We start from the raw sequence: 13,115 nt of genomic DNA, 5'->3' as shown, positions 1-13,115 counted from the left end.
TTCGTATGTGTGTGTGTGGGGGGAGGGGGGAGGGAAGGGGAGCCGAGTAAGCCATCGAGTAAAAACACGAAGAAAACCAAAAGAGGGCCGGATGGATGACCGGCAAAGGGGGGCGAGGCACACACCATTGCCACACCCGCGGTACACACCACTAAAGCAGTAAGATGCAGCAGACGCAGCTTTGCACACAAGCCCTCGACACCCTTGAGTGGGCTCATCGAAAACGCAAAACACACACAGCGGAAGGAGTCCGAAGGGAGACTGCAAGAACGGGACAGTCCACGGATCGAAGAGGTGTGGTTGTGTGCGCCTGCTCGACGTGTGTCATGCGGCGGACACCATCGAGGTAGGAGTGCCCACATCAAGCCAGAGACGACGATGCAAGAGCACTGCCTTCGCATCGGCACCACTGGGGTACGCATGCATGCATTCGGTGACCCCTCCCCACCTTCTCTCTATATCTCTCCCACCCCCGATCGCCTCGAAAGCCTGATGTCAACCCTGCGCTTACGTGTCTGTTGGGCGTCTTTGTCCCACTAGCAGAAACCCTGTGATCCAGGCCACGACCAACTGCAATGTCGATGCGCCGCAGCGCTGCACCGTGGGGAAGGGCATCGGCGCCCTCATCCAGGGCGTTGCCTGGGTACTCCACAACCACCTGTTCCGGGGTACGCTTGACGAGAACAATATTCAACAAGGCCGGCGGGATCACAACGGAGGTGAAAGTGTGGCGTGTGGGTCCATATGTTCTGCGGTGGCGGTGCGCATGAACCAGATCATCAAGGGGGACGGGGATATATGTAGGTGTGTGCGTTTAGGTCTAGATGCACGGAGTTCTGTCGAGCATGCGAAGGCGCAATGATAACATCCAGAGGTACACCCGGAGGAGAACAGTGAGAGAAATTATTCACCTGCAACGGGGTGAAGCCGACCAAGGCCATGGACTTGCGCATGCGAGTGACGGCGGCGGCGGCGTGCGGTGCTTTCGCAACGGATTTACTTCTGCAGTCTCAGCCGTATACAGGCACGATACACACACACACACACACACACACACACACAGACACAGACACAGACGAGAAGTAAAAAAAGCCGGATTATGGCCTATGCATTTCACAGCAGAAGCCTTCGCGGCGCCACAGCTACCGTGCATGCACGCAGCGAGAGAGCATGCCTTCTTGCAGAGGAGCATGCAAGGTCTTCCGCGCGTCTCTTCGCGAGAGAGTGAGCGTGTCTTGCTTTGAGTTTTCCATTTCGCTCACTGTCAGAGCACGGCGACGACGATAGACTATACAAGTACTAAAGCTACCTAAGGCACTACAGAACCTAAAAATGGGCAGGGGAAGGCAAGGGTGCGGAAGAGACACGGGCAGAGAGAAGACACCGAGAGAGAGAGAGAGATGGACATGCGTGTACGTATGGGTGTGGGTATGTGGCTGATGTTGATGGCAGCGGATAAGAAATGGGAAGGGGGAGGCCGATGGTGCACCAGCCTACCACTTCAGTGCACACGTCCAGAGGAAGCGCGGAAAAGGGCGAGACCGAGAGGACAAGGAAAAGTAGAAAAATTCCCAGCAATAACGCAAAATAACAGTAACAAAAGGCGATGGCAGCATACACGCAATCACGTGCGCACTCCGAGAAGACCAGCAAGCGAGCGAACAAGTGCGCCTGGTCCTAACATGCACACTTGCCTCTATGTACGCCCCCATACACATGCGAAGATCTACAACAGAGCACCGGCACACGGCACACGAGAAAAGAAGCAGCGACCGATGTTGACGAGCAATGCACTACTAAAGGTACGCCGAGAAAGTCAAAGGCAGCCCATACCGATGAGGGCATGAGGGCATGAGCTCGGAAGCTGGATGAGGGGAGCAGACGCGCCACACATGCAAACGAGGAGGCTCCGCGATATGGAGACACATTCTCAGCACCGTCCACACCTTCCAGCATGCTGTAGGCACCAGTCCTTCCCACTCCTGCCATAGCCCTTTCAGGCCTGCACGCCTGCCTGCGTTGCGTCCGCTTTCGCCCGTCATGGTCCTCAGCGCTCCACCCCCACCCCCTCTCGCATGGGTGTCGCTCGCTCTCGCCTTCGGTGTGTGCCTCTCCTCTGTGCTGCTTACCGCACCGAGTATTTTTGAATCTCGTGCCAGCGGATCTTCTTCTGCAAGTTGTGCAGACAAAATACAAGGCTCTCAGCGGACGGCGGGCAGCCGGGGATCCAGAAGTCGACGGGGATCGCCCGCTCGCAGCCGCGGAGCACGGCGTACGAGAAGTGGTAGTACCCACCGCCGTTGGCGCAGCTACCCATCGAAATCACCCACTTTGGGTTCACCATCTGCACGTAGATGTTACGCAGCAGCGGTGCCATCTTGTTTGTCACGGTACCGGAGACGATAATGATCTCCGCCTGACGAGGCGAGGGGCGCGGCACAATACCAAATCTGTCTAAGTCGTAGCGCGACGAGTACGAGTGCATCATCTCCACAGCGCAGCAGGCAAGGCCAAAGGTTAGCGGCCACGGAGAGTAGGCCACGACCCACTCTGTCAAGTCGTGCAACGTCATTTGCGCGTACTGCAACGCGTTGTTCGGCTTGCTTGTGCCGAGCTTGTGCGCCAGTGTCGTTTTCTTGCCCTTCTTGAGGTCGAGGCGGTGAGACCACTCGGGACTACCGCGCGAGATCATCGCGCGGCCCGTGAACGAGGCACGCGTGAAGCGCAGCATTGCAAGCGCTGAAAAGGCGAAAGTAACGCTGGGCACAATGAAGACGTGATACGACGAAGGCACTGGCACCTGAGAAATGGCCGCTAATGCCTACAGGCAGACGGCAGAGAGCGGAGTGGGGAGTGGCGCCTAGTCGGAATGCGGCGACTTGCCCTGCGCACAATCCTCCGGATAATTTTCGTGGGTGTTTTTGTGCGGTGGCTAGTCGACAAGCGAGGGGGTAGGAGAGAGGGGACGAGAGAGAGAGAGAGAGAGAGAAAAGAGATAGCGGACGAAGAGGCGCGGGTGGTGCGTTCGCTCTCTGTTCACGTGACGTACTGGCTTGGTCACGATTGAGCTGCATTTACCTCCCCTAGGCAAAGATCAGCACCGCACCGCCGTCGCTGACCACGACCACTGCACCCGGTGCGTGCTGTTCACTGAGTGTGGTGCTGGTGCACCCCCGTTTCGCAATCTAATCGACTTTCACACTGCCCCCCCCCACCCCCGCCTTCCTGTGATGCGCCACGGCTGAAGACCTAAATCAAGCGATATCGTGGCTCACAACGACAAAGCTCACTAGTGCCTTGTACGTTCGCGAAGGAAGAGTTTTACCTCACACCCAAGTGCATGCACGTTGACGTCTGCGAGTTTGTAACGCACGCATGAATGTGTGTGCGTGTGTGTATGTTGTGCTCCTCGCTAGCATGACATCAGGGAGAGAATGAGCGTGGGAGGGAGAAGCAGTTAACTTATCGAGTTGGAAGTTCCATCCCCATTTCGGGGGCCTGATATGGGCAATGCCACCAAAAACTTCGAGCGCGGTCAGGCGGCGAATGCACCGTGGCTCGAGACGCTGGATTCTGTGCCATCGACTCGCCGTTTTCCAGGCGAGCAGCAGCAGACAACGCACCAGGAGGGAGGGGGCGGGTTCTGTGCTGCAGCGTATCGGGAGCACGTCATTGCTTCGCTTCACCAGCCTCGCCCGTTTGAGAGGAGAGCTGGTTTGCCATCCGCTCCGAGCGCTGTGTCCATTAGTGTGAGTCCGTGATGACGGTCGCCAAGCCTCCTGAAGATGCTGACGATGTGGCCAGCGCACGTGTGCATTGCCTGCACCGACGCTTCCATCGCATGAGCGAACAACACTGCTGTGCGTGCTCCTTCGGCGGAGGATTGCTGACACTCGCGACCATGGGGCTACGCGGGACTACAGACTGTGCATCGGCCGCCACGTGGTGGTGCCCCCGAACCCCTTACATGCGCTGCCCGACACTTCCCTCCCCCCCCCACCCCCAACCTCCGTCAACACTACCTTCGGCTGCGTTGCACGCATGACCAACCGCCACAACAGTAGCCGCAGCAATGCATGCCTGCTTTACACGGCGGCAGAGGTTCCGTGGCGTTCGTAAACTCAGTGCCACGTATGGCACTCTCAGCTCTCACCTCTCCCAAGACGGACTGGAATTCCCAAACGGACCCGACGTCACTGGCCAGCGTCTTGTGCGCCGCCGAGGAGACGGTGAGGAGAATCCTCACGTTTTCTTCGGTGTGCTGGAGCTCGAGTCCGGGGCTCATGGAAGGCGATGTGGGACTGGGACTCCCCGATCACCTTCAACTCGTTCCAAGAAAAGGTGGCGACTCTCTTCACTCGGCTTCTCTTCCACCCGCCAGGTAGGGAAGCTTTTCGAAGCGCCCCTCGCAGGCGTCTGCTGCGTCTTGTCTTTTCGAGCTGCGTAATGCACGCGCCGGGGCGATCTCTTTCACTTCGCAAGAATCGCATGATGGCTTCCTTGGGGTGCAGCAATGCGACCCGTCGGAGTCTTCCCTGTAGGGGCCCCCCAAATGACACCTCTGTAATGCCGCATTGATTGAAGGGCATCTAATCCTCACATCAAACTCAGCGAGCGTCAAAAAAGAATGAAGGCGTCTTTATTCAGTATGACCAGCCCATGCGCAGGTGCGATGCGAGCATATTCGCATCAGAACAATATCGGAGCCGGTCCGGTATGAGTGCGAGGGGGACGCTAACGTGGCGCACACAATCTGGGGTGTCCATTCGACCATGTGGGGGGCACGTCGTCTATGCATACCTGTCCACCTTTTTTTTTCAGCGCACTGGGATAGTGATCTCACTGGCTGGCTACAGAAGAGGGGAAGACAGCGTAGAGAGGCGAGGTGCGACACCTCTCCCCACCTTCCTAGGCGTGTTCGTGTAACACTGCGCAGCTGTGGCAGTGTATTAGCGAAGCCAAGATGAGGACGACAAGCAAAGACAGGGCTTTCAAGGAGTTGCGTACTGTGACACGCGAGAGTGCGCGTCGACCCTGCGCATCACCTCCGCGCTCGCCTCCTTCCCAGTCACCTAATCGGATGGCGTGACGCTGGCCAGTCGTCGCGTTCTCTCGGTTTCTTTCGCGTCGTCTACGCGGTAGCAACAGAAGGAGCGTGCAACGACATGGGCGATAGGCGACCGTTTTCGCGGGGAGAAAGAGGCGGCATATGGGCTCCCTCTACCCGCCCGCCTGTGCGACGATCCCATCGGGGACGACGTTGAGAAGTGTGATGCGCACCCATGCAGGAGTGCGTGACTTTTCATTGAATTTCCCGTGAGCACACGCAAATGCGGATGCGAACCGAGAACGCAGATCCTGACGAGGCGCAAACGCATGTTGCACCCGCGTAACGTCCGCCCTGACGGTACCACTTGCGCGCCCCTCTAGAAGCGATACACGTCTGTGTTATCGTAGCCGAGCTCCTTCAAAAGGCCGCCGAGACTGACGAGATTGTTGATGTCGGTTGCCATGGGCTGGATGCTCAGGCTACCCGACATGGAGGACATTGTTGACATCGGAGTGCCGGCCACGTGCGACAGCAGCGGGTCCGGTCCGCATAGCATGATGATCTTGTTCTTCTCCTCCGGCGCCGGCATGCTGCGGCGGATCATGTCGGTTGTCACGTATCCCAGAAAGTGGTTTTCCTGCTCTAACCACTTGTCCTTGTCAACGGCGAGGTCGATCGTGTAGAACATGCGGAAGCGATCTGGGAAGCGCCTCGCAAGGTCATCGAAGACGCCACCGAGGAGGATGTGCCGCTCGGTGCGGTTGCAGAACAGGAAGGACAGTTTCGTTCTGTCCACCTCCTTGCTATCCACTGGCTCCGTCAAGGCGTGCCGGACGATCTGCAGAAATGGAGTGAAGCCGGTGCCGCCGCCGATCATACCCACGTGTTTCCATCGGTTCGGGCGGTATTGGATTTTGAAGGCCACACTACGGAAGAGCAATGTATCACCGACATGCATGCCGAACAGGTGATTTGTCATGAGACCATCCTTCTTGCGTTTCACGATTAGATCAAAATAGCCCGCTGTGTGATTTGCCGTCACGGGCGTGTAGAAGCGTTGACACTGGTCCTTCGGCTGCACACCGTACTTGTAGCATGCCTGTAGTGTCGAGCAGGGCCTCAAGTTAAACTCATCCTCGCTGTTATGTAAGAGGAAGCGGAAGAGGGCTACGTCAGCGGTGATAGGGATGATCTCGCCCAGCTGGTACGGTTCATAGCGCTGGCTGAAGACCCGCCCTTGGCGTTGTGGATTGCGGAATGTGATCGCGTTTTGAATGCCCTGGTAGCACTCCGCATCCTGGCCCGAAGGCCGCCGCCACACCCACGCTCCCACTGCACCCGCCACGCACGAGACCGCAAAGCGCATCGCTTTCTAACTTTTTTTTTTGCCCTTCACGTCCTTCACGATGGCGTGGGGCAGCAGCCGCGGATGTATGCGCGCTTGTTCGTGTGCCCGTAGAACGCGCGTAAGCCATGTTCTGTGTCGATTATCAGCACACATAGAGAGAGCGAAACATGCGAACAGATAAAAAAAAACAAGTAGAAGACGCGTTAGCGGAGACTATACGGCATCAAGACACGACCGCTGCACCGCCCAACCCCCATTCCCGCCACGAGAACACAGGGGTAGAGATTTCCATCGCTGCAGCACAGAGGCACGCATGAAGCACATGCATGCACAAGACGACACGCCAACACGCACAGCAGCCTAGGTAGAAGGCCCGCCCCTTTGCCGACGCACATCTAGCGGGAGGGAACATTGATACGGCCACGCCTCAGGTCCACCCAAACAGGGAAAACAACAAAACAAAAAACGCAGACACAACGCGACCCCCCCCCCATTATCGGCACGAGCGGACACCACACCGACAAATCCGATGTTACGCGAGCAGCGCCTCGATCATCCTTGCGGGTTCCCCGCTGCACGGTCACGAATCCACCACGGCATCTACAAACATACAAAGGGGGAAAAAAAAACAGCTAGCGACACGCCACGAACCGCGACAGCGCCACAAGCACCGGCATAGAATTCTCACTCTCAACGCGTGGCGATTCGCCCACGAGCAAGCCGAGTAACATACGCGTGCAGTCGCAGCTCACCTACCCCTGCTGCGCTACGGCTCAACCTCCGTCGTGTAGGACGAAGCGTCCCGCCGTCCAATCAAGGGCTGTGCGTCGAACGGGCTCGTTACTGTCCTTTTTCGTCCCTTCTTCGGACGCGTGCTGCACGACCGGCGACAGACGGGCTCGGGTGGGCTGCATGCCTTGATCCTCGCGACCCGTGTCCGCGGTCCGGCTCGAGGGCGAGGGCAGGAGCCCCGGGCAGGGGCGCAGGCACCGCAATTCTAGCCGAGTAACAGGCAGCACACCATGTGAGCTCCATGCTGTCACTGCCAGTCACCCGCCGTTGGCGGAATCCAAAGTGCGGACAGGCGCCCGTGCGGAGCTGGGCGAGCACGGTCTCCGGCCGTCTCGTGGGCTCAGCGTCCTCGCTCTTCTGGGGCGGAGCTGCCGCCGCCAAGGAGCACCCGTGTGTCAGCGTGTCGCGTTGTGCAGCGCGGTTTTGGCGAGACGCCCGCGTGGCATTGGAAATCGGTGGCCAGGTCCGTAATTCATGCACTTGTCCTCGTGATAGGTCTGGAATCAGCCTCACTGCCTCACACCCAGCGCGAGAGCTGCAAGCAAGGCGGTCGCAGCCTCTTCTTGCTGTATCTGTGAGAGTATCATTACCGTGCAGCGCGGCGGCCGCTCCTGGATTGATGCCGCTCAGTGCCGCACCACCTTGTGCGCAGCAACTCCAGCAACTTCGAAAAACGGGAGAGCCGCTGCCTGCACACTTCTCCCCCCCCTCGGAAAAGCACAAAGTAAAGGAAATCAGGAAGCTGCTACTCCTCTTGATGTTCAGCAATATAGTCCACAGCCGCCTCCGCATCGCCACCGCAGGCCGTCAGCGCCTCACGGCATAGGGCCTCGTCCTCAAACCCCATCTCACGCAGCGCCGACAGACCTCGCTGCATCGCTTCCTCGGACACCGCGGTGGGGGATGCAGACACTGGTGCCGCCGCTGTCAAAGGCGACGGCGCATTGGTAGCGGCAGTTGTTGGTGCCGAGGGTGACGTCATCATGGATTGCATCATCATTTGCATCATTGCGTTCATGGCCGCCTGATCCGGGCCGCTCGACGACGCGGCCGCAGAGCCGCCCACAAACGAGGATGCCACGGGGTCGGTAGCAGCGCCCCTCGAAGAGGAAGCAGCAGCGGGAGGAAAGCCGAAGGGGCTGAAAAAAGGGAGACCCTCGGCGTCGCCAAATGGAAATGCACTACCAGTTTGAGACGCAGCCCCAGACTCTGTCGCGGCCGGCGTTGTCCACGGGTTCGGCAACGGGTCGTTGTTCGCCTCTTTGGTTGGGTCCGGGTGGGCGAGCTCGTCGCTCACCTCGGCTGTCGACCTGCCAATGCGCAGTTGCCGTTGTGTGTCCGTCTCCTCCTCGTCCTCGGTGAGCTGATCCATGTAATGATTGATCATCTGCTGGCCTCCGGGCAAGGCGGCGATGTGGGCAAGCTGCAGCTCTGCGTTGCGCTCCATCTCCCGCCGCCGCTGCGGGTCAACGGAGGACTTCAGGAGCATGCGCAGCGTGTCTGGATCTTTCAACATACGCGCCACCTCGGGCGATTTTTTCTGCATCTTTTTGATCATGGGGTTCATACTCAGCATGCTCTCGAGAAAGGCAGGGTTGTCGGCGAGTGTGTCTACCATAGAGTCCATCGCGGCCACCTTCTCGCGCTCCTTCTCCTGTTCGAGTTTTTTTTCCTCCTTGGAAGACAGCATGCGCAGCATCTCGGCGCTCTGGGACTCCACCACCGGGCGATCCGTCACGTTGCAGAAGAGCTTGCGCTGCATGGGATGCGGCTGCTGGCTTCGGAAGAGGCGCCTGCGCAGCTCTCCCCAGGTCTCCACGTCATCTTTAAGGAGCTTGCCGTTGAGCGAGACCGTCATGATGACATCATCGGGGGCATCCAGCATCGCCGCAGCGACACCTTTGACATCCCCAACCGTCATGTCGTCGTCGATGCAAAGCGCGAGCTTGTCACCCTTGCTCGAGATAATCTGGTACTCCATCTTGGCTACCGTATCGAAATGAAACAAAAGAGTGCGTGGACTTGCGACAGTAGGTGGCGGAGGGGGTTTTGCCGGGCTTGTGCGCTGCCGACTTAAACCTTCTTTATATATGTTTAGCCGGCGTCCGCTCTCGTTCCAGCTGTGGTGATGGACGTGTGTCTCGCAGTGCCAGCAAAAGCCAGAGGGAGGGGGTGAACACGCTGCCGTTCGTGCAGCCTCGACTCATGCAATACACACGAGTGGAGAAGGCGGGCAGCTGTGAGTGATGGGAAGGCTCCGTGCACCAAACCTGCGGCGAAGGCTTGCCTTCTCAACGCGTCCGTTCACGTGATGCTTGTTTTCGGCTTCTTTGTACTGTTGCGGATTCGCCATTGTCCTCTGTAGTGGGCTGGCAGCAGCATGACCATCATGGCTGCGACTCTCCTCGGCACTGCGCCAGCCCAGACCTCCCCGCCAACACCTAGAGTCCGCAACCAATACCCGAGCACCGGCTGCAGACGGTTTTGCTTCCCTACAAAGAGTGCGGCGCTGGGTCCTGAGATACCACGGTGAGGTGGTTCGCAATCATCAGGAAGACTCGCTTTTCTTTCCTGTTCAACGTGACCACTCTCAATTATACAACATGGGCTCAACACTCCACTGGACCCCCCCCCCAACACACACACACACACACACCTGTTTGTCACAGGTCCATCGCGTGATGCGAAGCAGCGGTCGACGCGGGCTAGAGCACTGCGCTGACGCAGTCCTCTGAGAGCACGCCCCCCTGACTCGTACTCTGCCCACCCACCCGCTCTGTAGGTTGCCTCACAGCCGCTCCCTCACCATGCCGGTGGCCACGTGGCGCATCTCTCTCGGGGTGGCTGCTTATCCTTCCTAGACCATGAGGCCGTGCGATAGCCAGGTACGATGCACTCGAGCCACGCGGGCACCCTGCCTCTCACGTAGACGGCACAGCTGTGCCCCTTGTCGCAGGTTGCGCTGACGCAACGCCAATCCAGGACATAACCGTCGGCATCAGCAGCAATACATTGCGTCGACCTACCCACTTTGTAGGTGCTTGACTCTCCCCCCCCCCCCCATACGCACACAAAGAGTAAGTGGGAGCACTGGGGCCTGCGACCTCACGCACTGTGGGGTGTCACCTCATCGTCACAGATGTTGTGAAGAGCTGCATGCGCAACAAAAAAGAGAAAAAGAAAGGCGTGCGAGCGCTCAAGAAGGTGAGGAAGGGAGCTGCCGAGATCGATGTTGGAATAGCTGACGAGCACACACAGCTGAATCGACAAACCGCGGCATTGTCCGACATGTCGTTGAAGGTCGAAAACAAAAAGGCGTACCCATGTCCGTGTAGGTGTCCTGCAGCGCTCCTGCGTTTAAAGAAGTCGGAATCCGCAACGTGAGAGCGAGCAAGGAAAGGAAAAGTCGTAAAAGGCACCAGCACAGATACAGGCACACACCATGCAGTTGTACGCTTATTGCTTCATTCGCGTTCCCTTTCAATTGCGACGTCCAGTGCGGACGACGGTGAAGACAACACGCCCTGATGGTGGTGATCGGGGCAGGGGGAGGGGGGGAGAGAGCGAGTACACGAGCGACATGCCAAGACATACAAGGCGCACAGGGCATACGACTTTCTCTGTTCTGCCTTTTCTAGTCAAGAATGTCAGCACCGGTGAAGCAGGCAAGGCTATGGGGAGGACTGGCTCAAAGGACCCTGTTCTGCACCGCACGGTGAGCCGTAGAGGCTAGAGAAGATGGGAAAGGTTAGGTGTGTCCCTGCGACACTGCGCATGGTGCGCAGCAACACCTCGGCGTCCGTGGTGCCATCAAACCGTTCTGCTGGGAGGAAGTAGTTCGTGCCGTTCCACGCTTCCAACGGCGACGTACACGCCAGCTGTAGGACAGTGGAAGTGAGGAGAAACGTGAGCAGCTTCGTTGCGTCCTCGGGAAGCGGTACTCGGGTGCTTGTTTGATCGCTGTCGGGTTGTACGATGGCGAAAAGGTGGCGCATCTGCGTCTCCGACATCCCCAACTCCTGTTCCTGCCGCGTACATGCTTCCGCCCACTGCGTCAGTGGAGAGGCTGCGTCGCCGACACTAGTCTCCAGCAGATGGCCGATCGAGGAGACCCAGAAGGCACTCGTGCTCGGAATGCAGTGCGCCACGTCTCGCTGCCACCGGCGCAGCACACGAACGGCACGTATCACCGCAGCTGGTAGGGCGGCTTGAACGCAGGGAAGCGAAAACCCAAAGGACGTTCGAAGCGGCCCGCGACGCCCGGCGTGTGGCTGACGCTGCAGATCTGCCAAGGTGACATCAGGATTCGCAATGGAGACTAACACGCGTTCACGAACATCCGCATGGCGGTGGCCTAAGTCGCTCGGCACGGCGAGTGAGAGCTCCAGCAAGTCGGCCCCGCGCATAGCGCACCGCTTATCCGCCCATACGGTAGGCCAGTCAACGCGTCGCCGGCAGTAGCTGGGTGCCTGTCGCTCTGCGCGGTGTGTGGCGGACGCCGCGCCGACGGTGCTGTGCGGCGCTTCAACTCTGGTCACCGCATCCACAAGCGTTGGCGCCACCACTTGCGTCACATCCCGCACCTCGACGCCGCCGATGTACACGATGGCGTCTGGGCAGCAGAGGATAGGGTGTGCGATATGAGACGGCGGCAATGACTGCGATGGCTGTCGAGGAAGGGCAACACGTGGGCGGTTTGTAGCGTCGGCAGCGTACAGTAGCGCCCACCATGATGAGGCTGCAGCCTCTGCCGATCTGGCAGGGACGATGTGGCGGCGTGCCAAGATGCGCTGAAACCCAGGGGTGTCTACGCTCAGACCTTGCCTCCAAGCTCGGCGTGTGTGCAGCTTTGCCTGCCATGCGTCGAGCGAACTGGAGATGCGGAGCTCACTGTTATCTGCAGCGGCAACATTATTCGCCACCGAGGTGAACAGGACAGTGGCGGACGGGTAGCAGCTTTGGACAAGGTCGACGAGTGCATCGGCTGCTATCCCTTTTACGCCGCATGGGCTCCGTAGCCTCATGGACGCATTCGCGCGGTGGTCTTCTGCGGTAACAAGAGAACACACACACACAAAGATGAGGGTGGACGGAAAAAGTGCAGCATGAGCCTGCTGAGTTTGCCAGAGCACGTCGTCAAGTTGAGGCACCGAACATGCAACGCCAGAGAAAGAGACGTACGGAGGAAGACAGAGCTAGCGGGGTGTGTGGTGGGGGTAAAGGCTAGATGCAGCCAGCAGACCGAGGACTGCGGCGAAAGGGATGCAAAGCAAGCGTCATGCATAGGTCGAGCCCGGGCGCAGATAAAGGCCATTGGAGGAGACCTGCAGGCGATGCCCCTCTGTTCTCTCTGCGTGGGCATATCAGCATGAGTGCACGCGCGCGCGTCTGGCGCTCTTGCGTGTACGCTGGTAAAGTGAAGGCACACAAAGAGAAGACGGCGCCGAGCAAAAGCGCGAACTCGGTGAGCGGGGCCGGGGGCGCGTCACGGTCAGCGTGAGCGCACCAGGGAGCGGATGGAGATGCATGAATGAACGGGAGGGAGGGAGGGTGAGGGGCGGTGGTCGAGTCTCACCCCCCCCGTGTTTCTCGTTCGGCAGGCGCATGCACCGATACACGCACACGAGGGGGTAGAGCTAGAAAGACGGTGTTTTCCGCCCGCCCCTTCCGCTCACCTCGGCGGCATCCGGTAAACGCTTGCCCCCATCACCGGCTCTAAAGGGCGCTCACGGCACCAAAGTCGTTCGAATCGCCATGCCAACGCTCTGCCCCATGCTCTTTTCATTGTTTATGTGTCTACACGGAACCAGCAATGTGGCATATTAGTCTACGTTTTGTTTTCGTCGTTCTTAATCAAGAGAGGCTACATGCATACATGTACCTGCGTGTGTGTGTGCGTGTGTGTGTATGTGGAAAACACAGAGA

General features: G+C 58.7%; 4 protein-coding genes across 4 annotated transcripts; all 4 read right to left on the bottom strand.

Annotated features, from left to right (window-relative positions):
- Positions 1-2,125: 2,125 nt before the first annotated feature.
- Positions 2,126-2,731, bottom strand: LMJF_27_0740 (NADH-ubiquinone oxidoreductase 20 kDa subunit,mitochondrial precursor; the record flags this gene model as incomplete). Its single annotated transcript, XM_003721832.1, has 1 exon — positions 2,126-2,731. The coding sequence occupies one exon, from the start codon at positions 2,729-2,731 to the stop codon at positions 2,126-2,128; it is 606 nt and encodes a 201-aa protein (XP_003721880.1).
- Positions 2,732-5,426: 2,695 nt separating this feature from the next.
- LMJF_27_0730 (putative reductase) lies at positions 5,427-6,416 on the bottom strand (the record flags this gene model as incomplete). The annotated part of the gene is made up of 1 exon (XM_003721831.1): positions 5,427-6,416. The coding sequence occupies one exon, from the start codon at positions 6,414-6,416 to the stop codon at positions 5,427-5,429; it is 990 nt and encodes a 329-aa protein (XP_003721879.1).
- A 1,519-nt stretch (positions 6,417-7,935) lies between these two features.
- LMJF_27_0720 (conserved hypothetical protein) lies at positions 7,936-9,171 on the bottom strand (the record flags this gene model as incomplete). Its single annotated transcript, XM_003721830.1, has 1 exon — positions 7,936-9,171. One exon carries the CDS (start codon positions 9,169-9,171, stop codon positions 7,936-7,938), a length of 1,236 nt encoding a protein of 411 aa, XP_003721878.1.
- Positions 9,172-10,861: 1,690 nt separating this feature from the next.
- LMJF_27_0710 (conserved hypothetical protein) lies at positions 10,862-12,214 on the bottom strand (the record flags this gene model as incomplete). Its single annotated transcript, XM_003721829.1, has 1 exon — positions 10,862-12,214. One exon carries the CDS (start codon positions 12,212-12,214, stop codon positions 10,862-10,864), a length of 1,353 nt encoding a protein of 450 aa, XP_003721877.1.
- Positions 12,215-13,115: the final 901 nt, after the last annotated feature.

The sequence above is a fragment of the Leishmania major genome, chromosome 27 (assembly GCF_000002725.2).
Source record: "Leishmania major strain Friedlin complete genome, chromosome 27".
NCBI lineage: Eukaryota > Euglenozoa > Kinetoplastea > Trypanosomatida > Trypanosomatidae > Leishmania > Leishmania major.
This window is presented reverse-complemented; position numbering and strand designations above follow the sequence as displayed.